The following is a 27,438-nucleotide window of genomic DNA, read 5'->3' on the forward strand; positions in this document are numbered from 1 at the left end:
TTCATTATAATTTTCTTAGCGACAAATTTAAAAACTTACTAACCTTTTTTCTAAGTTTGTGTAATACTTTGAACTACAATGGCCTCAATTCACATGATATGCTGGCTACCAAAAAGAGAAAGGATGTCTAGAAATGTTGTGTGGAGGCTGATGCTAGGTTTGTAATTGATTGTATTGCATGAAAAGAGTCACTGACTAGCTTGGTAAAATCCTGATTAATGTGGAACAGTTATGATTACAGTTATTAACCAGGTAACAGGCTAGAACCAGGAGACTGAGAGTTAGAGTCCTTAGGCATGAAAGCCGGCTGGGTGACCTTGGGCCAGTCACTCTCTCTCAGCCCAACTCACCTCACAGGGTGGTTGTTGTGGGGAAAAGAGGAGGAAGGAGTATTAGGCATGTTCGCTGTCTTGAGTTATTTATACAAATAATGAAGGAGGGATAGAAAATAAATAAATAATAATTTGGTTACACATCACATATAATCTGTATGGTTTGCAACTGAAGCTTTTTCAGTAAATAATAATGATTAATCAAATCATACTTTACATAATGTGTGAATCATTCTTGCAAATGTAGACACACTTTTTCCTTAACAGCCCAATTCTATGTCATTTTATATTGTCTTTTCTCAAATAAGATGAGGATGAGATCTACAATTCCAGCTAGGGGTGCTTAGAATTTCAGCCTTGTTTTCATTTTCAACCTAATAATATTAGGTCTAATGCAAACCAAGCCATGTGTAAATCCAACCTGGATGAAGTTTATTAAACCCTATACCAAGAAACAGTGAAAAAAAATTGACTCACTTTTACTGGGTGTGGTATAATCTAGTTAATTTCTTTCTTATAAAACTCCATAAAATTTAAAACTGCTTCATTCTAATTTGATTGTAGTCTGCATAATATAATTTTAATTCTCAGCATTATATCAGAGATTACCTTTAGAATACTTTTGTTTTCATATTTTTGGGAAATTTTTGTACCTGATTTGCATAGTGTCAACAAATGAAATTTTTAAAAATTTTATTTTTGGTTACCAAATTCAAAAAAAAAAATCAAAACACCTCAAAGCCATGTGATAAATAAGAACATATGTTAATGTCCATTATTTATTTTTTTAAATGCAAGCAAAATTAACTGCAATGCAGGTGTCATTCCTCCGTGTAGCTTCCTGATAAATTTCGCCGTGTAATTTTCTCTATAGGGCTGATTCTCCTTGACAGTAACACAGAAAACCCTGCGTTACATTGTACCGAAAATCCCTTATTTCACAAATGATTCCCACATTTCACGCGCCCCTTCCAACTTCTTTGAAGCAGGAATGGCCACCCAGATGCATATTCTGGCAACCCCAGCACAGCCCAAAGCCGCCAAGCATTTTGCGCGCCCCACCCCCCAGTCACAATCTCTTTGCAAACTGGCAAAACCTCTCCCATTCCCTCCCGCCTGTCTCCTGTCCTTCAAAAAACGCTAAGATCAGCACCAATTGGGAAATTCGGCGTGGTTACCTCTGGCCAATGAGATAGAAGTGACAAATCAGTTGTCAGGCGGGTTTGGGGGAGCAGGCCCAATCGGGACGATCCGCCACTCCTGCGCAGAGGGAGGCGGCGGCAGTGAGGGCGACCGAGAGAGGAGGCCGAGCCGGCGGGAGAGGCCGAGCGGGTCAGCTCGTAGTTCTTTAAGATCCGGGATGCCCTACAAGCTGAAGAAAGAGAAGGTGAGGGGAGCAAGCGGGTGTGCCGGGAAGATGCTCTGTTAGAAAGACGAAAATGCCGTAGTGCAGAAACATGTCCGGGCCTGGCAGCGACCGAGCTCGGGGCCTCCGCCGGGAGAGGAGCCTCCCCACCCGTGCGTCAGGGACTGAAGCCGCAGGCTGGTAGGGCGGGTACAGGGGCTGCTGCAGCACTTGTATCTGCAAGAGTCATAGCCCTTTCGGGCGACGCAGGATCCGTGTCGTGCAACAGCTACAGGAAGCGATCAAGACACACCTGCGTGCAGGCAGACCTCGGTTTGCCACATACAAACATCGCCGGGCGCGCTCATACAGACACACGCAGCGCAGACAATGCACTTTAGATTACCTCCGGCAAAGGCCGCTGGTGGTGGGTTGTACGACGCGATTAGAGGGAAAGCTGGTTTAGACGTCGACAATTTCGTGCGCTCTCACAGGAATTTCCAGAGGAAAGGCGAGTTGGAGTTGTGTGTTTCAGTGGCCTACTCATAAATAAAAAGGCTGTGAATGTACCTGCATTGTGGAATGGAAAATGCCGGCATCCGAATGGTTACAGCTCAAGACTAAGATGTGCAGGATACAGAAGCGAGGGGCGGGGGGGGGGGGCGACTGCACGATGCATAGACAATCGCGGGGGTGGGGGAGAGAGGAGGGTTAGTTGCGGAAAGCAGGAGAGAGGGGTTAGTGGAGACTGCCCCTGTGAAGACCATGCTACAAGAGTGAAAAACAAAACAACCCAACAGTCTCAGTTTGGTAGTATAGATTTTAACATGCACATATTTGAAGAAGAACCCAAGTGTTCTTTGTTAGGTTACATAGGCGTGTATCCACTATTCTTCCCCGTTCATGCTGATTTTTGTATGCAGATGGACACTGCCACATAGGCCTTACATACAACTGCATGCAGTATACTGTAGACCTAAAGACAGACTGCCCTCCTATCCAGCATTCCACTTAGGTATAAAGTTGTTGAACACATTGGATCTGTTGTTGCCATTCTCACTAGATTGTGCAGTAGCTAAGATAAATTTAGACAAAACTGTGTACCTGTTTCAAAAACATTGCTAAGCAAGCAGTTGGAGATTAAATTCAAGGCCTATGCATATGGATGCAGACATAATTCTCCAATGGTGAATGTACTTGAATAGTATATACAAATTACAAGTGTGTAGACAATGCTTATACATTCCTAAGTTTGTGTGTTTGAGAGAGGAGCACTTCGAACAAATGTTTGATAGGATTTTTGTGTCAGCACGGATTTTGTATGCCATACGCGCAGATGAAGCATACATTGTGTAGATACTGAGGATACTGGGGCACAGTAGAGTATGTATGTTAAATGGGCATATCTACAAGATCATGTCATTGACATTGCTTATTCAGGTGTGCATAGCTGCAAGCAAATGGTAGACTTCGCTTCTTTAGGCTGCAGAAATCCACAGAAAGTGCACCAGCAAGAGTCAGGAGTATAGGCAGAGATCTGATCAAATAATAAAAATGGCACACCAATAATGCACATATCAATGGAATGGAAGTTTATATCTGTGTGCAATTCATGAATGCATATGCATTACATGGCAGAAATATATGTGTCAGTTTGTTTATTTATTTATCGAATTTTATCACCACCCATCTCCCCCCACACGGAGGGACTCTGGGCGGTTAGTTGCAGAGAAGAGGTGGCCCCTGTGGAGTACACAGTCATGCTGAGTCTAAGACTCAGGAATATAGCATGTCCAGTAATGGAAATGCTCATGCTTTGCTTGCAGAAGATTTCAGGTTCACGTCCTGGTTCTGTCTAGAGCTAACGATAGTGCTGTCTAGGTTGTAAAAATCTGGATGAGTCCTAGATGGCAACAAAGTATCTCCTTAAGTTATCTAGTGGTCATCTGGATTTTTGTATTCTAGCTGAGAAAGATAGGTGTTTAAAACCTGGGAAACTGTTTCTTAACAGTGCAGAGCAGTGTTCCTCAACCTCAGCAACTTTAATGTGTGTGGACTTCATTTCCCAGAATTCCCCAGCCAGCCATGCTGGCTGGGGAATTCTGGGAGTTGAAGTCAACACACCTTAAGGGTTGCTAAGGTTGAGAAACACTGGTGTAGACACTATTAAGCTACAGGCATCAGTAGTCTGAGCTGGCAACAACTGCTTTCTGCAACCTCCTATTTACCTTTGTTTTGCTTTGTAAAACATAAATTCAAACTGTTCTGACATTACTGAAAGTGCTTTGAGTGCTAAATGGCTATTTCAACTTCAAAGTAGGTTGGAACAGTTCTGGGAGGATTGGAAAAGCTTGTTTCAAACTTCAAACAGGTATTTCGAGCTTAAAACATTTTGCATATCTTTAGTCTTGACACATTTACTTTGCTCTACACTCAGTTGACTTCCGTGAGGCTTATGTCTGAGAAGACATGTGTAGGATTCATCTGCCAGTATGTTGTGTGTATTCTGGGGTTTTCTTCCTTCTGCTTCTTATATTTTTCTCTTCTAAATATATTTCTAAGTACCAACTTTGTAAGCTTTTGAACAGTCCTAACAAAATCTGTTAGAGAAGATTGTTATAGACCAAGGGAGGAATTCTCAATTGTAGTTAAGGGGAAAAGACACAATTTAGTGTGCCTGAATAACATACATGCACTTTAATACACCACTAGGGTATGTTCTAATCTGTGATGTGAAACACAATTTTTGGAACATTCAGAATTTTTGAACAAATTAACATTTCCTGTACTATACATTATTAGAATTGTGGTCTTGCTATAGGTGATAGGTTAAAAATAATTAAGTCATTAAAAAAAATACATCTGACTGACATAGTCATAGTTTTTGAGTACCTAAAGGAAACTTATTTTTTGCCTTTGCTTGGAATGGTGTTAGTTATACTTTGCTTTTTTTTTATTGTCATAAAAGTAGAAGTATCTTCAGTTTCTGCACACCCACCACTACCAGTAGTAGCTATTCTTGTGTTGTATTTCTTCAGTTTATATTATTGCTCCTTTCATTGCATTGCTCTCTTTGGTAGCAAAACCCATAAAGTCTCTTCTGACATGTTGAAGTCTTAACAGATTTATTATAGACTAAATTTTTGTGGACTGCAGTTTACTTCAAAATATACATCTATTATGTATGTTATGGACTTAGGGGTGACCAAACTTTATAAATTTGTCAATCTTTAAAGTGCCACAAATCTCTCACCCCCTGTTTCTCTCTTTCTCTCTCTCTCTCTCTCCCTCTTTTTTTTTTTTTTTTGCTGTCCAGGAAAATACAACTTATCCCACTGCAAAATATTAGTTAGATTTACTTGTCTTGGCAGAGCCACAGCAGAGACTCAACAGTTTATTCTAAACTACAGCCAAACAGGCACTTTCCCGGGGTGGGGTAGAGGGCAGAGCTTACAAAATTGGGTGACCATTCTAAAAGGAGAAGAATCAATCATTCTGGGGAACTGCCCGGACAGTGCTTTGCTTTGCACAGATCTTTCTCTTATACTGGGAAGAGGATTTCAAACTGCACAAGCTTGTGCAATATGGTATAGCAGTTTTATTTATAGGAAAGTGTCTGTCTTTCACTTGCATGATACCCATTTTGAGGACAGTTTTGTGGATCACTGCATCTAAATATGCTTTTCCAGTTCTGTGTTTGTATCTTTTGTTTCTTTTACCTTTCTTCTAGGAGCCTCCAAAATCTACTAAAAGCACTACAAAGGCCAGCAGCAGCAGTGGAAAGGATGGAGGCAACGCAACAGAGAATTCAGAAGAGGTATGAGTCGTAAATGACTCGATGGCAACCAACAACAACAACAAATGCATTTAATTAATGCGTTTTGCATTTTCTAATTATTGTCTGAGTTCTGCAAATTTACCCTCTTATTTAAGGATCAACCATGTTTGTTAGGATAAAAATGGACAGAACTTGGCTATATTTCCACAGCATGCTTACCTGTGATTAAGGTAATTGTAGAGTGCTTATACCAAATTTCTCAGTTTATATTACACTCTGAACCATAAACTAATCACACTGGCTCAGTTTGCATAGGACACTAAATGACGCACTCTTTGGTCTCATGTTATGCAAACCCAGCCTCTGATTAGGGTGGGGAATTGATTGAGAGAATGAAAATGACAACTAACCATTTTCTTAGAGTTTTGTCTTGATAAGGTTCTAAACTACCTCTCCCTAAGTTAATGCTCTTTAGAATTGTTTGATTACAATACCCATAATCCCCAGCTTCCTGGGTATGGTGAGAATTGGTGTGGAGTTCTTGGTGCCCTCTGAGCCTTGTTTTATTGCAGACGTTTCATTGCCAGACTAGGCAACATCTTCAGTGAATAGAATTGGTGTCTATTACAGTTGGAAGTACTACAGTATAGCGAAAAAAAGCCAACAAAGAGACTTGTGATAAACAAGCATCCTAAATTCTCATTCTGGTTGTAGAATCAGGCTTCTGGCAACATGTAGCCCTTGGCTTAAAATACAAAGCGGTTTGCAAGCAGACATTTGAGACCCTGATCGAGTGTGTTCTCTCTCTCAGCAGCCTATTGAAGTGGGGGGAGTGGGAGGCTGAGAAGGGTAAACCCTAACCGCCCAGAGTCCCCTGTTGGGGGAGATGGGTGGTGATATAAATTTAAATAAGAAAGAAAGAAAGAGGAGGTGGTAAAGAGATCTTCCCATCTGCTTTTGGCATTATTGTCTTCGGAGTGCTACCCTTGAAGGGAAAATCATTTCCCATCCGGTTTTAGGGTGGAGCTTTGATTATACTGGAGATATGAGCCAGGGAGATCCATGTAAAATTCACTTTTTTCTGTCTTAAAGACGTAAACATTTAAGCTCTAGAATAAACTTCATCAGGTGTGCAAAATGTCCTCAGATAGTCCTGGGTACATCAAGGAATTCTAGGAAAAGTGTGGCCAAACCACTGATAAATACCATAATTTTCTCATAATGTTTTAGTTGCAGCAGATCAGTTATGCCAAGAAAAATAGCTTAAATGATGGACGTTTTTTACTTGGATGGAAGAGGGGAATTGCTAAATACATGACTGAAGAACAATCACATTAACTACATTTAATTTAAATTAATTTAAATATAAATAAAATAAAATTTAGCTTCTGTCCTAGCCAACACCTCTACTTATTGGTCTACGGTATGGCTACATAGATTGTATAACCCTGTGCTAGATTGATTATTGTTTTTGAATTAAAGCAAAAAATGACTCCGATATTCACATAGCCAGCTAAAAATGCCACTGTTTTAATGCTTTTAATGCTGTTTCTAGAATTAAAGTTTTATTGTATGTCATCTGAACATGTGTTAAGCAGTTGGGAGATTCTGTATAACTCTGAGCCTTGAGTGAATTTTAGTAGGAAAATTGTTTCTGTCTTGTGATAGAATTGGCATAAAGTAGTGTGGGTAATGGTTAATTATGATTTTAGCTTTTTGTGCATGTCTGGAGAAGTATTTAAAAAGTTCTGATGATGAAATATAAATACAGGATTTTATCACTAAAGTTCTTGGAATTTGATGATGGGGGAAATCATTATTTAAATGTCTGGGATTTCTTTTTTCTTAGTGTTTTGGTCAGCAAATTACAAACATTAGCAAGTAGTCTTTTGGCTGAAAATAGTTACTGTAGCAAATAGGCTGAAGAAGCTAAGAACTGTCATTTTGTCATGTAATGTTAGAATTAAATTGTCTCTAATGAAAAGAATTATACTTGGCTACTTTTAAGAGGTATACAATTTGTATAGTTTATAGTTCATAAAAGAAAAAGGATCTATAGAATATGAATATAAAACTAGTCCCATCTTTTAACATATTATTACATCTAGATCATATAGAAACATATTACTACCATCTTCTCATTTTTAGAATATGAAGACATTTCAAAAATTGATAAAGAATACATCTCTTGAATCTACTCTTTAACATTAAGAGTGTAATTTTTTCTATCTATGTAGGGTAATTCTCTTTGCCAAACTCCAGGCTTGATAAAGTCAGACTTTTTCATAAAATGTTAAATGCCATATTTTCAGAATACTGTATAATTCAGCTTTATACACTTAACATACTACTGTAGTTACTTTATCAGAACCTATGTAAGGATAACTGTAATGAAGTACCATTATGTACTACATTGCTCCTTATAAAGCTATGGTATTTTCTGTAATTTGTCTTATATTTTAGATGTACGGATTCTATCTTTGATTATTACTGAGTCACAGCTATTCAGAGAGGAGTTGCACCCATTATTTTCTGCAACTAGAGGTTCATTGTTTATGGTGTAGGGTATTTAAAGTTTTCAGATCTGTCCTCCAGAACTTTTTATCTTACAGTTGTTACTGTATGAAATCTGTTATATATAGATAGTTGGGTTTTTCAGGTGTAATAATCTTGCTAGCATACTCTCACCTTAATGCAAATGATTGGAGCAGAAATGGAGCTGCTTGTAGTTTACAGGCAATTTATATGAAGAAAAAAGTAAGTTCTTCAATCTGTATGAACCATGCAAAAGTCAGAACATTTTTGTGTAATTTATTCTGTTATGCATAGTTTCTTACAGTTTTGTTAGTAAGAGTGGCCAAGTCTGTTTGTTCTTTTTTGATACAGACACACACACACACACACATAATTCTTATTAAGAATTTTGATTTTAATAGTAAAATCTAATACAAATTAAAAGAAAGGAGAATAGAGATAAAGTAAAAAGTACAAGAAAGAAAAAGAAAAGTGAGACTATAATAAAGAGAAAAATATATAAAGAAGTGACTTCCAACCTTCATCACAACAAGTATAAACAAATTTGGTAGCTCTTCACCCTTTCTAAAGTTACAAACATTTATCTCTTCATCCCATATCCTATCTCTTACCTATAAACAAATCCATAAAATAGCATCTTTTCAGTCCTGGTGTCAGCAGAAAGTCCATAAAGGGTAGCCAGAAGTAACAACATACTTGTTTTAATCTTGATCAAATAAACCAACTTTATATTCCTTCCTTTTTTCTTCTAACAGTCTTAATCTTTAATTCATTCAAATATTATCGTAGAATTTAATTTCTCTTCATTTCTTCTTTTTCCCATTGCAGGGATTCTTCAAGGCTTTAACAAGCCTCTTTTGTAAATCCAATAGGAAAAAATTATCCAGGTCACTCTCTTGGTTTGTCATTTGTATTTACCTTTTAAATTTTAAAACCTCAGCAAGTTTCTTTTGTAGATCCAATGAAACATCCTTTTCTAAGTCATTCTCTTGGCCTGTCAGTTGTAAATCCACTTTCGATACCATCTCTATTTTGTCAGATAAAATTCGTTCTACATCTGTCATTTCTTCAATAACATCTTTTAGACATAATCTATCCACAGAAGCGGATATCATTACTGACATTGTTGATATGTGGCTACTATTTTCTGATCCCGTTCTTTAAAAGTCTCCTTCAATATTTTTGTTGTTACAATATTTTGCATCATTTTACAGGCCTGTATATCTTTCCTCTATCTAAACTCTTTAGTCCCCTCTAGTTTTTGAAATTATGAAATTACATATCTTTGTTACAGTATGTCTTCTAAAAACCAAAACAGGATCTATTTTTCACAAGAAACAGTTTGTTCTTTATAATTAATTCCAAAATCTTTTTATAAATCTTATTGCTGTTTATTTCAGATTGTTTAAATTCTTAAGCTTATGATTAAGATTTGGGTTGAAGGCAGACTCACCTGGTGCTTTCAAACATGCCATTCTGAAGGTCTCTAATAACTTATAAGTAGTTAATGAGCAATTTCTTAAAGTGATTAGAAAGTGAGGTTTGTGAACTTAGTGTCTTTTAAAAGTCTTTGCTGTGGTTGCAAGCAAGATGGCTAATCTTATCATCTCCTGGCGCTCGAACCTGTGAAAAACCACTGTCTTGCCATCTCCTTGCAAGGAGCAGCTGTCTGGAGTACATGTGGGCAATCTCCCATCCTCTCCTTATCCAGGGAGGTTCCAAGGGACTGGTCTACTCACTGGTTCTTAGGTCTTTGCCACAGTTGTGGGCTCCACTTTCACAGAGTCATTTTCAGTTTGACATACCTCCCCTGGAAGCCAAAGTCTGTTTCTTCTAAATGAAAGCTCTAGTTCTCTTTGCACCTGAATTCTGTCTGATGGTGCTTTCTGTGGATCTTCTGCAATCCTGAGGCACTGAAGGCCAAGAAGATTTGTGTTGGCTCAAGCAGTGGTTGAAAGAAGTTGTTACCTCTGCTTAGAAACCCAGCATTATGTGAAGTTGCCTTATACCATCAGACCATGCGAGTTTAGTGTTCTGGACCAAATATGGCTCAGCAACAGAATCTATATTTCAGTTGTACGAGCTACAGATACTAGCCTCCTTTGATTGTGACCGTGAAGAGCTTTATCTGTTAGTGTACAGAAAAAAGAGCTAGAGAAATAAATTACCTAACCTGTGAATGACAGTGGTGGTTCAGGACAATTGAAAAATACTTATTTCCACAGTGCCAATTTAGATTGTTTTAAAAGAGGAGTTGAGAGAGGACCAGGCTGTCAGTGACAAGCAATTTTAATGGCAGCATACCTTAAGTCCATGTTTCCCAAACTGTATGTAGAGATGCTCCAGGGTGCCACAGCAAACTCACAGGGATGCCATGGGATGTTTTAAATTTTCAAGGGAAACACAGTGATACTTGACATCTGTTGGAAGCTGCATGAACTACTAGCTTTGTATCACTGTGGGTCCTTTGAAAATTTAAAATATCCTGTGGCACCCAGTTTCATGGCGCCCACAGGGAATTGTGAAAAAATTACTGAGACATTAAGGGCACTATGAACTGAGGAAGTTTGGGAACCTCTGCCTTAAGTGCTAGGGAGCAAATGGGAGAGTATAATTGCTGTACTGTCTATGGTTGTGAATTTCTTTAAGGCATTTCATTAACTGCTAGGGCCACAGAATCCAGCAGGCCTCTTTCATGTTCTTAATCTGGTGTAAAGAAGGCTCTTCTGTTCCCACACTGAAAAGTATTCAGTGAAGAAAAGGTGTAACAGTACAATGATAAAGTAATCTCAGAATGCTTTGAATTTTGGCTGCTTTTTTCCCCCAAGAGAATGAATTATGAGTTTAGAAGGGTACATGTGGCAGCAAAAACACTTGGCCTTACAGCTTGCCACTGAGTGCATGAAATTGGTTCTGCTGATGAAAAGCAGCCAATGCTTGAAATGGTTTGGAATAATTTTCTTCCCTTGCTATTGGAATACTACATATACTAGTGTCTTTATTTGTTTGGCTGGCTGCAGAAAATAGCACAAGCAAGGAAAGAAAGCGCAGAAATCTTAGAGTAATTCCAGGGCAGCCTTTCCCACTTGGTTCCTCCAGATATGTTTGGACGACTCTATAATTCCCAGCCAGCATGGCTGCTGGTTCTGGGAAGTGGTAAGGAAGGCAGCAAAGACAACCTGGTAGCTGAGGTAGAGATGTAAATTGCAATTAGCTCCACGTGGCTTGAGATAGCTGTTGTTCAACATTAACACTAACACAGGCTTGCTTTATGCAGCACACTGTGGTTTGCCTAACCATAATTTGTTCACAAAACTGCAATTTGCTATGTTCATACTGCATTCCAAACTAAAAGTCATTGTTCACAAGCTACAGTGCATGGGATTGAATAACACATTAAACCAAAACAAACCAGCTACATTTTGGTTTAGTGAGATACGTAAGCCTAACAATTGTCTAGTACTACTTGGATACTACCTTATATTTTAAATAAAACAAAATACTTCCCTGTACTTCCAGAGCATGTATGGGGGAAGGCTAGGCTAGAGTCTTATCTTTTTGCCATGAATTTTCTGTTGACCAAATTATTGCTGATTGCTTTGCACTGGCTTCTGGGTAGATCAACCCTGGGAAACTCATTTGTTTTTAGGGCAAGTACAGCTAAGGAGAATTCTTCACAGTAGAAAAGAAAGCATGGCTTTTAAAAGCAGGTATAAAAAGAACAGCGGATAAAGGCCCAAAGGCAAGAGTAAGGGAGAATGGTGAAAAGGAAGTGAAGAGATCAAAGGCAACTTCAGGAGCCAACATTGATAACAAGGCCTTGTTTGTCTTGAACCCCATAAGTGAGAGCAAGATGCTGGTAAAATGTAAAGCCATAGAAGGACGAATCCAGTCTTTGCCAGAAGAACAGCCATTTCTTACTGAGTTGCCAGCCACTGCATTCACAGTGCAGTTTTTATTTAATCCGTTTATATGGGGTTGGGAATCTTCATCATTTCATTGTACCTCCTTTCCTTAGCAGTGTACAGCAAGGAATATACCCAAACAGAAGTGCTGATTATGTTTCTTGAGTTTCATTTTCTGTTAAAAAGAAATAGTTTTCCTATTCATAAGCTAGCAATAAAGATGGCATAGGAAATGCCCTCCCGTGTACAAAGCATTGAAGGATACCTTACCTTCTTTACCTGTATAAATTGGGCAGCCTGTAGCCCCAAAGGCACTTGTGAGCCTTTGCCTAATTTCAGAAGGCCTCTGTAAGAAATCAGTTTTGAAGCCTGTGAGAGCTATTTCTCCTTGCCCTGAAATCTGCTCTTTAGAAGTGAAAGAAGGAGGTACCAAAAATCGGCATCTCTAACCACGTTTGGCTCTATCTGCACCTCCTGCTTGCTTCAGTCCTATTTGTACTACAATCCTCAACAGATTATGTCCAAGAAGTGTGGCCTTTGGCAAAAAAAAAAGTTGCACAATTCTGATTTAAAATATAAATGAGTCTAGAATTCAGAGGCTGTTTATCAGTTATTTTATCCTGAAATTCCACAACTATCTTAATTCCTTCCTCTGTTCAGTTTAGGATGCTTTCCCAAACTTAGTTGTATTGTTAGGTGACCTAACATAAAACAAGCAGTATTACATATTTTGAGTATCTTAAAAACCAGCTTATTCATTATATAACATAAAATATGTATTTTACTATAAAACACAATCGAATTGAATTTTCCATTCAGTCGTATCCAACCCTTGGTGATTCCATAAGCCAGCTCTCTCCATGATTTCTGATCTTGTACAGCTTCTTTCAGCTGCTTTATATTTTGGCCTGTGTCTGCTTTGATTACACAATACACACATACATATGCCATTATAACCCATACAGTTGAATATTGTTAATCATCATCCCCTACATACACCTCTCTGAAACTCTGGGAGTAGAGCAGCATAAAAATGTTAATAAAAAAGTAAATATTTTTATATAGTTGTTATTTTTTATTCTCCACAACTTCCAGTTTTTGTATGATAGGAGATCCTTATGGGAAAAAAAAGGGGGAGGGTTGTTTTCCTTCCCTACTTGTCTTGATAAGGAAAGGTTTTTTTTTCCAATTTTCTCCCCTGCTGTGGCCCCAACAAAACCCATCTTCCCCTCTTGCAGCTGCTATCAACTGTGGGAAAGAGCTTTCCTTAGTTCCATTGAAATGGACTGATTATGAGGAAGAGAACGAGTGAGGGAAAGGGAATCAGCATGATGGAATGCTTGAAGCTGGGAGACTTAGGTTCAAGTCACCCTCAGTCATGGAAGGCCAGTAGGTGAGTTGGTGCCAGTCCCAACACACAGGGTTGTTGTGAAGAAAAATTGTAAGAGAGAGTGCTATGTATTTCACCCTGTCCTTACAGAGGAAATGTGGGAAAGAACTCTTAACAACTAATTAAATAAAAAAGAGATGAACTATTTCACATAAGCAGTTTATCCTGATTAGAATCACTCCTTTTGTCTGCCTGTTAGTGTGTGTTCCTTTTTAAAGAGAAAGTGGTAGGAGTATACACTGTTTTTGGCAACACCTATAGTTTTGGTTCAGAAGAGGCCATCCCTTCTGTTTCTTCTATTTCTTCTATTTTAGGACAGGGGATATTTAGCCAACAAACTTTGCACAAGTGTATTTCTGAGGGAAGTACAATAATTTACATGAAAACACTTCTTAATATTCTGAACATCTCTTAACAAAATCATATATCCAAATATACAGACTGTGATTCTATCAGAAATTTTTCTGGTGGGGCCATATTAGTAGTGATATTCTAGGTATTAACTGTTTAACATTTTGACTACTTAGACCAATACAGTGTTTCTCTAACTTTTTAATGCACTTTGTTCAAGTTTCTGGAAAGGATTAGTTGAAAAGTGGCACAAGACCTTTTTGGATTTATAATGAATTAGCTGTGGTGAATCTTGTTAATATGCAGTGGGCAGCCTGTAGACTGGCAAGCTGCCTTATTGTCCTTGGAGAGAGGAGTGAGTGTTATGCAGGAGAAAAAGGGGGTATATGCCATCAATTTCCTAATGTCACTGGAAAGCATCGTTTTGTCTCGGTTGTTTCCCACAGTATTTTCTAGTCCAGGGTATATTTTCCCCACTTTTTCTTATATCTATTCTTCATTCTAGTCCCTACCACGTGGACCCTATGATGACTTCTCTGCTCTCCATTGTGGGAGTGTATACAAGCTTATAGGGAGAGCTGCTTCTGTTTGAAGTTTCTTTATTGTAGTGCTTTGAATTAGCCAGCAAGTTGCTAAGGGATGGATTTGCAAGGAAAAAAATGAAGTCAGAGCCATTGGCATAATTCCAGTTGATGCTTTGTCAGCCTTGGTCACTGAGCTTCTGTTGCAAAATGAGGGCAGCATTTGGGAACAGGTCCCAGTTGGAATTCTTTTCCATTTGGTGCTAGCTTTTTTTCTCTATCCTCAGTTTCCATGTGTCTGTCAATTTCAGCCTTTTCTTTTACTGATGTAATTGTTATGCCAAGTCCACTTTAATTCCCTTGATTTGCCAGAATTTAGAAAAAGTTGTGTGGCAGGCATATTCATACTTGCATAGAGTTTCTTCTGACAATTCTCTTACATCATTTTATTAGTTTATGCCTTGGTCTTAAAGACTTGAACTGAAAAAGAAATAACAATCTACTCCAGAATTCTTCCAAAAAACCCCAAATAGATACTCACAGCCTGGACAATGTCTATATAATATGGGAACATGAGACCCACAGGTGAGAAGGTGTCCAGCAAGCTGCTGTGGAAGAGCATAGGGCAGTTACAAATGACACTGTTATATATGATGTGGTTGATGTGACTGGGCTGATTTGCCCAAAGGCAAAAGGAAATATGCTGCTGTAAATATATACTTGCTATTGATACATGGAAGGTCAGAACCATATCAGAGCAAAAATGCCAAGACTGAACGCTGACATTCTAGGAATCAGTGAACTCAAATGGGTCACTTCACATCAGAAGAACATCTACTGTGGACAAGAAAATTATGGAAGGAACAGAGTAGGTGTCACGATTAATAAAGGAGTGCTAGAGTCAATGACAGAATGATTTTGATTTGAGCCCAAGGCAAGCCTTTTGGTATAATAGTAATCCAAGTCTATGTTCTAACTGCAGATGAAACTGATGCTGAACAGTTCTATGCCAATTTGTGGTATCAAAAGAAAACATAATACTCGTAGGCAACAAAAATGCTAACTTTGAAAGCAAAATAACACCTGGGATAACTGGAAAATGTGGTCTTGGTACATGAAATGAAGCAGGTGACAGAGTAATAGAGTTCTGCCAGGATAATTCAGTATTTATACCAAGTGCATTTTTCCAACAACATCAGAGATGACTTTACACATGGACCATTACTAGAAGGACAATGCTGAAATCAGATTGACTCTTTACTTTGCAAGCAAAAATAGAGAATCTCTATTCAGACAACAAAACCAAGACCTGGTGCTGACTGCAGCTCAGATAATGAGCTTCCTGAAAAATTCCAGCTGAAACTAAAGGAAGCAAACAAATTGAGAAACCAACAAGATACAATCTCAGCAGTATTCCACATGAGTAAACAGATCTAATGGACTGGATCCAATAAACAGAATGCCTGAAGAACTTTGGACTATAATTCATGTTATCATTAAAGAGGAAGCAAAAGAAGGTGCTGCTAACATGTTGAAAACAGCAGAGGAAAGGCAAAAAATCAAAATAAAACCCAGCAGCGATAGAGTCGCTTTTCTGTGAGATGGACGGCTATACAAATTTAATTAATAAAAATAAATAAAATTTACCAAACCAAATGCTGAATTCCATAGTAGAGCAAGAAGAGTCAAGAAGATACATCTAAATAAGCCATGCAGAGCGAATGAGGACAGCAGTCAAATGGGAAGGACAAGAGATTTAGATGAGAAAATTTTAGAAATCAGCAAGTCTTTTATATAGAGATGCACTAATAAAAGACAAAGTCAACAAAAATCTAATGGAGAAAAAAATTACATAGAGGTGGCATGAATCCATCAAGGAACTGTACAACACACACACCCCTCACACACATACCCCATCACTAGTATGCATGAAGATATGTTTCAAGTACCTAACAGCAGAATACAGGTAGTCCTCATTTAGCGACCACAGTTGGGACCAGCAACTCCATCACTAAGCGAAGCTGTTGCTTAGTGGGAAATCAAGGGACTGCAACTGTTTTCCAACTCGAAACTGACAAGACTAATCAGTTTCACACCTTAGGCTTTTGTTTTCCTCCTAACTACTCCCCTCCCCTTTGGAATGCTCGCCCTGGAGCTGGGATAATTAACAAAAAGGGGATTAATGTTTGTATGTACATTATTTGGAGAGGAACGGATTACAGGAGAGTAAGCAGGCACACAATAGCAAATACACATCAAAAGCAATGCGCTAGCGCGGGCAGCCATGAGCACGCTACACAAATGGCCCGGTGTATTCCCCATTGTGTACCTGCTTACTCCCTTGTAATCCCTTCCAATCTCTCCACTCTTCAAGGGGGGGAAATGGGTCAGGCACAGGAGAGACTGCCTACGGAAATTTCTTGTTTTTTCCTTCCGCCCTTGCAGATTGCAGAGATTGGCGAGGAAGGGATTACAAGAGAGTAAGCAGGCACACAATGGGGAATACATCGGGCTGTTTGCATAGCATGTTTGCATCTGTTGGCTCCAGCTCATTGCTTTCAATGTGTATTCTCCATTGTGTGCCTGTTTACTCTCCTGTAACCCTTCCTTTCCAATCTCTCTGCTCTGCAAGGTGGGGAGGACAACAGATTAGGCTCAGGACAATGCATACTGACTGTAATGGCGATCACATGTCTGAGGGACAACACTGTCATAACTTCGAACAGTTGCTGAACGAGGACTACCTGTACAACCCAGAAAGAATGATTCACAATTACTCTTATTAGTTAGCTTTATTGTCAAGAAAGTAAGGGGTTTATATACAGAATTTTAGAAACCAAATAAGCCAAAACTCTGGCATTCATTTATTAGTGAATTAATTAAGAACCTGATAGCTGTTTGAACTCTTTTTCCTAGAATATGAGACTGAAGGACTAACCATTCTTTTCCCAAATAAGACACTGAAACTTCTATCTGCTTACCTTTATTAATGTTTTAAGATATTCCCATTTATTTCCTGGTCCCATTCAGTCCCAGAGATCTCTCTTATGGTATTATGACTGAGCTAGAATCAGGTGTTTTAGAAAATGAAATTAAGTGAGCCCAAGAAAATATTGCTATTGAGAAAGTTGCAGAAGTTTATGGAATTCCAGCAGAACTGTTTAAGGTCTTGCAAAACGTTGCTGTTGGTGCTGCTTGTAGTTTGTAAGCAGGAATGGAAAACACAGCGGTGGCCAGAGGGCTAGAAAAAGATCAATCTATATTCTAGTACCAAAAAGGCAGTAATAAAGTATGCTCAAACTACTGAACTATTGCATTTACCTCATATGCTAGTAAGATAATGCTGTAAGTTTTAGAGTCCAGATTTCAACAATATATATATCAAGAACTACCAGAGGTACAAGCTGGATTCAGAAGTGGCATATCACCCAGGATCACATTGCAGACCATCTGATGGGTAATGGAAAAGGCAAGAGAACTCCAAAACACACTTCTTTGTGCTTTATTGATCATACTAAATGTTGGACTGTATAGAAAACACCAAATTGTAACAGCACTTTAAAACATGGTTGCATATTACTACTCATCTGCATACCAAACAATTTATATTCTCACCAGACAGCAACAGTTAGAACAGAATATGGAGCGACTCAGTGGTTTAAACTTGGGAAAGAAGTGTGTCAAGGTTATACAGTGTCATACCTATTTAGTTTATATGCAGAACATACCTGAGAAATGCTGGACGAGAAGATCAGAAGTAGGAATTAAAATTGGTGGTAGTAGTACTAAACCTCAGATATGCTGTTGATACCATTTTGGTGGCTGTGGGGAAAACTTAAGGAATCACTTACAGAAGGTGAAAGATGGATGTGCAAAAGCTGCTGTGATGCTCTGTAATAATAATAATTTTTAAAAGCCAATTTTCTGTCAACTACTAGTGCCAATCCAGTGGAAATTGGTGAAGAAGTAGTATAGTGGAAGTAATACTAAAAAATCTATAGGGATGATGACTTTAACCATGAAATAAAGATACCAGCTACTTGGCATAAAGACTGCGACAAATCAAGACAAAACATTAAAGTATAGAGAAATCATAGTGCCAACAAAGTTACTATTATCAAGGCCATGGTCTTCTCAGTTGTAACATATGTCTGCAAAAGTTGGACAATCAGAAAGGCAGTCTGACCAATCAGAAAGGCAGTTGGACAATCAGAAAGACAATCAGAAATGAAGAAAAATCAGTGCCTTTGATCTGTGGTGCTGGAGAAAACCTGAGAATATCTTGGACAGTAAGAAGAACAAACCATTCAGTGCTGGATGCAGTAAAATCTAAACTGCTATGTTGGTGGTAGAGTAGCAGCTGTATGTACCCAAGGTCCAGGGTTCAGTCCTGGACATTTTCACATAGGGCTGGGAATTTGTGGCTGAGACTTAGGAAACCTAATGGCAGTCAGTATAGGGATAAAGCTAGATAGATTTGTGATCTTGTACAGAGCCTTTCTTTAACGCTGGAGGAACCCTTGAAATATTTCTCAGGCCTTGAGGAACCCCTGCACATTCAGGCTCAAATACAGGCCAGAAGTTACAAAATTATTATTTGTTTCAGGTGTAGGCCTGTATACGTGCATTAACAGCGTACTTAAACTAAAAATAAAGAATGAAACGTACCTCTTTAACGTGAAGTTGCCTGAATTTGAAATATTTTTTTAAATAAATCGTGATCTCCCAGGGAACCCCTTGTGACCTATCGCGGAACACTGGGGTTCCACAGAACCCTGGTTGAGAAACTCTGTTCTACAGTATAAGATAGCTTCCTATATGGAGTTTGATCAACTGTGCTCTCACTATGATGTCAGACACTGCTTTGCAATTCGGCCTTTATAATTCCTTGGACCTTCAACGGGAAAATCTTTCTTATTCTCTGGGTAGCTACTTGGATTTTTATTCGCACTTCTGGCAGCTGACAATTCCTAAAGCAAAAAGAAATTTAAGATTTATGCTTTCTGTGCAACACAGTTTTCTTTTTTTTCCCACTGTATCTTCTCTTGTCTGTGTCATTTGATATGAAATTAATCTCTCAGATAGGAGACTACTTATTAATAATCAGCAAGGATGAACTTAAACTCATCATGGCTGAGTCATACATGGGATGCTTGCCACTGTGCTTCTGCTATTTTGATGACTTTCAGTTGCATGCATGACTTGTTGCCGTTTGAAATCACTGTATTTGAACTGATCTGGAGCAATATGAATGTTCTTTCTATAACAATCTGGTAGTTCGTTCATACGTGCAATTCAAATTCTGTTTTACTGCCCTGCCTTGTTCCAAAGCTGGTAACTGTGATTTTTGGGTTTGGGCAGGATAAGAATTTATGGTTAATTAGAATACATACAGTATAATCAGAATGAAAACAAAGGTGATTTTTGTGTGAAAATCACTGGTGAGTTGGATTTTACTACAGATCACAAATTCCTTGATTGACCCCTGGACGGTTCCTATGTTTTTCACATAGATCTGCCTACCTGAGCTGTAGTTTTGCACCTCTCACAATTGTAGTATAAAACAAAGCAGGTTGGGAAATGATTCTTTGATTTAGAGTTTTTCTGGTATGATTGCTTGAACTATGAAAGAAGGATGAAGGATCAGTACATACTGTATATACAGAAGATATACTTAATAATACCAATACTGTCTGGACTGGGCCTCTCTGGGTGTTGTTGTCTTCTAGATAGTAATAATACTGAGCACTTTTGGTGTTGGTAAAATCAGTACCATATTGTAGGTACCGTATCTATCTAAAATTAAAACAACTCCAAAATTGACCTCTCCTCAAAGGAAGAATAGATAGGAAAGATACATATAAATACAATTCCAGCTGAAGCGAGTCCTGGAGATTCCCACCTTTTAGTAAATGTCTGTGTGAGAGAGACAGTTGTATATGTGCTCATAAATGTATTTTTTCTCTATATATCTGTTAGAAACCACACTAAAAATTGGCAGCACTAGGGCAAAAAAATAATAACTGATGGTTAAATGTAATTATCAGTATATTCTTAACAGGTTAAGAATACAGTAACAACATATAACAAGAACATAATTTAAATATATCCTCCCAAGGAATAATCATACTAAGATAGCTTAGCTGCTAGTTTGTGGGGTGGATCCCAATTCTCAAATCAGACTCCCAATGGCTTCCTGCAGAAACCAAGTTTTAATGGTTTTCCTAAATGCCAACAGGGTTGGTGTGGTGTAATCCTGGGGGAGTACTGTTATACAGAAGGGGAACAGTAATTGAAAAGGCCCATCCTCATGTCTGCAGGTGATAATGCTCTTTTAGAGGGGGGACCTGAAGCGAACCATCCCCTCCAGATTTATTTATCAGCAGTAGGTAACTCTAAAGGGTACTATTTCCAAGATACTGTGTTAGGATTTTCCAGTGGATCATTCCCCAGAAGATTTAATTCCAGGCTTTGGACCCCAAATGGCTACTACTAGAAATTCCACAAAGTAAATATTTTTGAAATCCTAGTGATATAATTTGGATAGATTTTTTTGAAAATCTACAGATCACAATAAAGCCTGTTTTTGTGCATTCTGTATTCTTTCTTCAGATCCAGCAGCAGCAGCAGCAGCAGCAGCAGCAGCAGCAGCAGACCTCAAATAAGCGTCCCAGCAACAGTACCCCTCCACCAACCCAGCTGAATAAGATCAAGTATTCAGGGGGACCTCAGATTGTAAAGAAGGAGCGACGACAAAGTTCCTCTCGTTTCAACTTAAGCAAAAATCGGGAGCTTCAGAAGCTTCCTGCCCTTAAAGGTGAGAACAGATTTTGGAGTCCCTGGGCTAGCCATGAGTTGTTAGGAAGATTTCTGCAGAGAGACAGATGGCTTTAACAACCATACTAGTTTGAGTGGTTGCAGTACAGAAGGGGAAATACCTTTAAGTCTGGCAAGATATCACACTGCATTGTATTGCATTAAATTTTTGAGTGATCTGTCATTTAGAAGATATAAATAATTGTAGTTATTCTCTCACGAGGTTAAGGAATTTACAAGCAGAGCATGGATGAGATAATTGGTTTAAATTAAGGTTTAAGGTTTAAATCCCCACTTAATAATGCAGCTTACTGGATGATTTGAGGTCAAACTTTCTTAGTCTATTCTTGTCACAAAGTTATGAGAATAAAATGAAGGGAGACTTCCTATATGCACCACCTCAGGCTCCTAGAGAAAAGGATGGTCATAAATAAACCATGTTATGGATTAGCCATATTCCATACTCAGCACAAGTTGTTTCTGCATATTTGCTGAGAAGTAAGGCAGTAAAATGTGTGAAATGTTTGGATGTCAGAGGCATTTTGTCTTGGCAAATCCCTGGGAATCTGAATGCAGAGGACAGTAAGGCCCTGTACTCAGTTGCCTCCTGCCCTGGGATGCCATATGGGATTTTGTATTTGCAGGGCATCATATTCCCAAACAGGAGAAAGACTGTGATGCCTGGTTGTATAAAACTCAAGAAATACTTCTTAGTGGTAATGAATACATTGATTGTGTTAGACCACATAGCTCACAGGAGCACACACAGATTGCTTAGTATTTTGTTTGTGCTCGTAGTGCAGAACCTGGGTGACTGGGTCTGTAACATCTGGTTGTAAGTTCTGTGTCTTCTGCAAGTAGAATTTCCTTGCCATGAGCTCATTTGGTTTATCCAAAAGGTCATCTTCACAGCCAAAGCACTGAGTGCATGCCATCATTATCTGATGCTTATGGAAGAAATCAAAAGTAGTAATGCTTCAATTATTTGTTAAAATTTAAGGTGTGGTTCTGAAGGAAAATAATGGAGGATAGGGAAATGAATTGAAAGAGAGCTATTGAAAAGAGAATTGTGGACTAGACAGATGCAGTATTGAACTGACCTAGGAGAATAGTTCTTTTTGTGAGAAATGGTACAGATAAGTGATACATTTAATATTTGAAGCACTACAGTTGTTTTATCTGCTCTTGCTACTATTAGCTTATATTTCAGGGCTATTTAGCCTGTTTTTCAAGAGAGGGGCTGGGTCTAGGAGAGAATAACTTGCCTTAAATTCCCACATGGTTGATAACTGGAGAGCAGTTTGAGCATTTTACTCATCATAACAGTAGTGTCAGTGAGCTATGGAGAGCAGAAGAGACCTTTTAATGGTACAAGGAAGGAAAAGAAAAACCGTTATGTGGTCTATTTGGATATTGGTGTCCAGCAGATGAACAGCAAAAGACTTAGAGCAGAAAGGAAACATTTTTGCCTTTTGTCTTCTCCCTCAGATGCTCCTCCTCATGAACGGGAAGAGCTCTTCATACAGAAGCTACGACAGTGCTGTGTCCTCTTTGACTTTGTCTCTGATCCTCTCAGTGACTTGAAATTCAAAGAGGTCAAGCGAGCAGGACTCAATGAAATGGTGGAATACATTACTCATAATCGGGATGTTGTCACAGAAGCCATTTATCCTGAAGCAGTTATTATGGTAAGATTGATCTACTTCTGGGTGTTGCTCCCAGTAAAGCACTTAAAATGGGATGGGCAACTTTTTTGCAGCCTGGGGATACCACTGTGCCTTTGGGTTCTACCTAGGAGGCTATAGAGGGCATGGCTGGAATGTCATGATATCTCCATAGTGAGTGGGAGTAAGACAGGCTGGTTTTTAAAGAGCAAAATGGATGCCTTAAACCATTGTACAGGTTAAGATTTCAGCTCTTAAAAAAAGAACCAAAGTACTGAAAAAAAATCCTTCACTCATGGAGCTTGTAGAAGGCTATATGTGATTAATAGAGCTTGAATCGTCTGCTTCTGGCTTAAAGCACCAAAAAACTGGAAGAGATGCAATGAAAGGTGATAAGGATGATCAAGGGACTGGAAATTAAGTCTCATAAGAACAAACTAAGGGAACTGGGTATACTTAGTTTTGAGAAGAAATATAATAACATGCAATAATAACTTGGGAATATAACAACATTTTCCAAGATCTTGAAGGGATGTTACTCAGAAGGAGGTCAAGACCTGTTCTCTGTCATCCCAAATCACAGGACAATGATCTTAAATTACAGGAAGGTGGTTATCAGTTGAAAAAGAAAAAAAATCCTAACAATACCAATTCAACAGGGGGAAGTAATGAACTGCCCTTTTCTGGATGTGTTCAAGCAGAAGCTGAACAGCCCTCTGTTGGGGATGTTTTAGTTTGGATTCCTACACTAAAAAGGGAGATGTTGATGGCCTAATGGCCCTTTCCTCTTTCAGTTCTATGTAGCCCAAGAAACTGTGTTCTGATGGTTTATTTTAGTCCTTTTTATCAGGCTTTTAAAAATCTAAAACATGGAAAGGAGATGAGGCTGTGAGCTCTAGATTCCCCTTTTCTACCTCTGACTTCTCTGTCAGTGGTATTGCAGCCATATTTGGTTGAATGAGGTAATACTGCTTCATATGATTGAGAATCATGAAGCTTGTGTCCACAGTCACATAAAGCTGTTGCAGTTCCACTTCATACCTTTCTTGTTGAGACAAAGAGGTGAGTGGCTATGGCTAGAGCTAATGTCTCGGATGTTATGGGGATTGCTGGCGAAGAAGGTGGGGGCCCTTTCTGGGGGAAAGGCGCATGCTCAGTGTAGAATCTCTTGGGCTCCCAGCCAAGAAAATCAGATAGGAACCACCTTAGTGTTCTGGAGTTTTTCAGTAGAGTTTGCTAGTTCTGTTTCAGTTTAGCAGGATTCTGTCTATTAGAGTAGAACAATAAATAACTAGAGTTCAGTTCCTGTCTCAGTGTGGTTCTTTGCTCTATATCCTGACACTGGCTCCCTATTATGGTTAAAATGTGGTTAAAGCTGGCTTCTGAATAACATATCTGAAGGAGTGTCATGGAGGAGTTGGAGAGAGCAAGCACCTGGATGTAAATCAATTGGCTAGACAATATTAGTCAATTCCTTGATAGGCTGAACGTGATGGGCATTAATAGCATGAGGTATGGGTACACAGTAATATCTATTTAGACATCAGCAAATCATGGAATACTGAGGAGAATGTTTCTCATTACAAATCTACAGGGTTTTGTATTTTTTATGAGGCTCTCCTCTTCCTGGAACTGGGATGAGGGTGTGCCTCTGGAGAAAGTTAATATTTGGTTTTTTTTTAATCCATTCATTGTGTCCAATTCCTGGAGACTGCGTGGACAAGCCCCTGCAGTTTTCTTGGCAAGGTTTTTCAGAAGTGGTTTGCCATTGCCTCCTTCCTAGGGCTGAGAGAGAGTGGCTGGCTCAAGGTTACCCAGCTGGCTTTGTGCCTAAGGCGGGACTAGAACTCACAGTCTCCCGGTTTCTAGCCTGGTGCCTTAATCACTACACCAAACTGGCTCTTAATATTCGGTTAATAGTTTCCTAATAAGGTGGGGGGGTTGCACTGAGCCATTGAGTCAGTCTGCAGAAACCTCTCAAATTTATTATCACATTTCTCAGTTTTCAGTGAATCTCTTCCGGACACTTCCACCATCATCTAACCCTACAGGAGCAGAATTTGATCCTGAGGAAGATGAGCCTACACTAGAAGCTGCTTGGCCACATCTCCAGGTAATAAAACAGTATTTTGCCATGTTACTCTCTTCTGTCCACTAATGGAAAAGTTAAAAAATGACTTAAGCTGGAAATTTGATGTTTAGAAAAGTTGCTAGATGATATGAATTTAGACCACAGTGGTCAGTCTGAAGATTTCATCATATTGCTGTCTCCCACCCAAATGTTTTGGGTTTTTTGCCCAGGGACAGCCAACTTTTTCAATATGTTTATGCCCATTTATTTGAGTTCAGCTGTTTGCCTACAGAAGGTTATCCACCTTGATTTAGACCATGACCTACCTACCTGCTTCTCCTTGGAGCAGCTGAGAACTATCTTAGATATGAAACTGTGCAGTTTTTTCCATCACACGTGGTGTGGCCATTAATTTAGATAGTTCTAAAAGGATACTAAAAATGTTCATGGAGGATAGAGCTGATTTTCACCAAAAGGCAGACGTGCCTGCTTACATGTGTCTTAATTAGACAAGAAACTTCTACGCATCTGTGGGACTCTTTGCATGGTGTGGCAAATGAACAAAAGCCCTCACCTTGTGACTAACTGTAACTCACCATGTCCATTAGGGCAGCTCACCCTGCCACAGCAGGAGAGAAAAAAGCACTTGGCTAACTCATACTTATAAGCAAAACTGGAGTTGACATGGAGTTGCCACTAAAACGAATATAATGCAGTCTTTAATTATTGAACTAGGCTCCTTCTGTAATGAATTGCTTAATTATTTTATTTTTTATTCAGTTTGGATCTGCCTAACTTCAAACGACTAGGCAACTAATTAGTGTTTTGATCTGATTCAGTGTATAACACACTTTTCTGCTCTGGTGAACACTCAAGCCTAATAAAATTTAAAACATAACAATAGAAAAAGTTAAAAATCTGAATTAAAATTAGCAGTAATAGAAATATTAAAATTGTTTAACAGTTACACTTTTACCAACTTGTTAAAAGTTTGGTGTTATGTCTGTTGTCCAGTGAGCTGAAAAATGAAATATAAAAGCTTTCCCTGGAGACACTTAACTCCTCTTTCTTATACCAGTCAGCAATGATAATTCTCTAGTACTTCGTATTTGCTTTCTTTTTTTAAAAAAAAAATCTTTTTCACAGTAGTGTCTTATCATCCTTAATTGGTCTTGCCTCTCATTAAACATCTATTTTATTATTCTGAATAAAAGTACACAGTTGTGAAAAAGCATTCTTCTTGATTTTTTTGATACCTCTTTACCAAACTTAATGTTTTTATTCTTTCTTTAAGATGTACATCTAATAAAACATATGTTTGCTGCTGTAAAAAACAAGTTTTTTTAAAAAAAACAAATCTTGTTATAACAAATATTACTTACTGAATGTATAAAGCTGCTAAAACAAGACAATCTGGATGGCATGCAGAGTTAAAACCCTGTCTAAAAATGCAACTACAAAATCAGACAGACATATAAAATGCATTGGAGGAAAAATACAGATAAGTCCCAGCTCCCCATCATCCCGCCAGCCAGGATCACAAATTACAGAGATGCTGTAGAAATTACAAGTTATAATACAAATTGTAGGGATGCTCCAACCTCTTTTTTATGGCTCTTGGATCTACTTTCTAATAATGATTGCTGAAGATTTTTAGGACTTAATCCTAAATCAGCTAAATTCACTCACACAAACTGGGGGGGGGGGAAGGGATGCCCTGCCTGTGTATGTGATTCAGCTTTACTCATTTTTACTAAATCACCCAACCCGCTGCAGTTCCCTCCCCACTCAAAAATTGCCCAGCCCTGCTTGAGAGGAGTGGAGGAAATGCTTCAGTGATTGCCATAAGAACCAGTCACTCAATACTGTACTGTACTGTACTTCTGGTTGTAGAGGGAGGTAGAATTGTGATTGTCACAAAAACTGGTTAAGCAGTACATAGCTTTGTTTCTTCTAGAAAGATAATTGTATTTCTGGGGTTTAATTCAGACTAGAAAGTGTATATCTGCTCCAAATGGAGAAGTGTGACTCCATAATGGACTAACATTATATACATACATCTTCAGCCTAAATCAACAGACCTTCTTAGGCACAAGCCACTCCTGCTTTGGCATTTGTGTGGGGAAGGGTTTGCATTTGCAGATTCAGTTATCTTTGTACCATAGAAACACAGCTCTCAGGGCTTCTACTAGAGAGAATGAGCACCCATTGGTATGAAGTGGAATAAGGCTTCTAGACTGAATCCAAAATTATGCCAGATACATTTGGGTGGGTCCTAGTACCCAAACTTTGATTTCTGTATCTTGTTTTGCAAATTGTGAAAAATTGATGCCAAACAGCAAGTCCCCAGCTGCCCTTGGCTGATCTCAAAAAGCCAAGTAGGGACAGACTTTGTTAATGCTTAGATGGGAGACCACCAGGAAATCTCAAGGCTATAAAGCTAGACTGGGAAGTTGAGAAAATATCCTAGAAGAAAACAGCAAATCTCTTCAGCACTGTTGCCAAGAAAACAAAACAGATGCCTTCAAGAAGTACTCACGAGTCAAACTTGACTTGAAAGAACTTTACCTTTTTCTGTAATAATACTGTAAATAATCCTTTTTCTGTCTCATTCCTTTTTTAGCTGGTATATGAATTCTTTCTGAGGTTCTTGGAGTCTCCAGACTTTCAACCGAACATAGCCAAGAAATACATTGACCAGAAGTTTGTATTGTCAGTAAGTAGTCATTG

The 27,438-nt window shown here is 38.7% G+C and overlaps 2 protein-coding genes across 8 annotated transcripts in view; one reads left to right on the plus strand and one right to left on the minus strand.

Annotated features, from left to right (window-relative positions):
- Nucleotides 1-27,438, minus strand: part of LOC134496728 (cullin-9-like) — a 505,703-nt gene that overhangs the window by 13,189 nt on the left and 465,076 nt on the right. The gene's annotated exons all lie outside the window — the stretch shown is intronic.
- PPP2R5D (protein phosphatase 2 regulatory subunit B'delta) overlaps nucleotides 1,603-27,438 on the plus strand; it is a 54,773-nt gene continuing 28,937 nt past the window's right edge. For 5 of the 6 annotated variants that reach the window (XR_010067895.1, XR_010067896.1, XM_063302330.1 and 2 more), the window contains exons 1-6: nucleotides 1,603-1,719; nucleotides 5,408-5,494; nucleotides 20,770-20,974; nucleotides 22,462-22,661; nucleotides 24,640-24,750; nucleotides 27,332-27,424. Coding sequence is in view for 4 of the 6 variants with exons in the window: in XM_063302330.1 (XP_063158400.1) it covers nucleotides 1,693-1,719; nucleotides 5,408-5,494; nucleotides 20,770-20,974; nucleotides 22,462-22,661; nucleotides 24,640-24,750; nucleotides 27,332-27,424 (723 nt within the window). In the remaining 2 variants the exon portion in view is untranslated. The remainder of the gene's footprint in view (nucleotides 1,720-5,407; nucleotides 5,495-20,769; nucleotides 20,975-22,461; nucleotides 22,662-24,639; nucleotides 24,751-27,331; nucleotides 27,425-27,438) is intronic. The other variant, XM_063302336.1, reaches the window with a different exon arrangement.

The sequence above is a fragment of the Candoia aspera genome, chromosome 1 (assembly GCF_035149785.1).
Source record: "Candoia aspera isolate rCanAsp1 chromosome 1, rCanAsp1.hap2, whole genome shotgun sequence".
NCBI classification, from domain to species: domain Eukaryota; kingdom Metazoa; phylum Chordata; class Lepidosauria; order Squamata; family Boidae; genus Candoia; species Candoia aspera.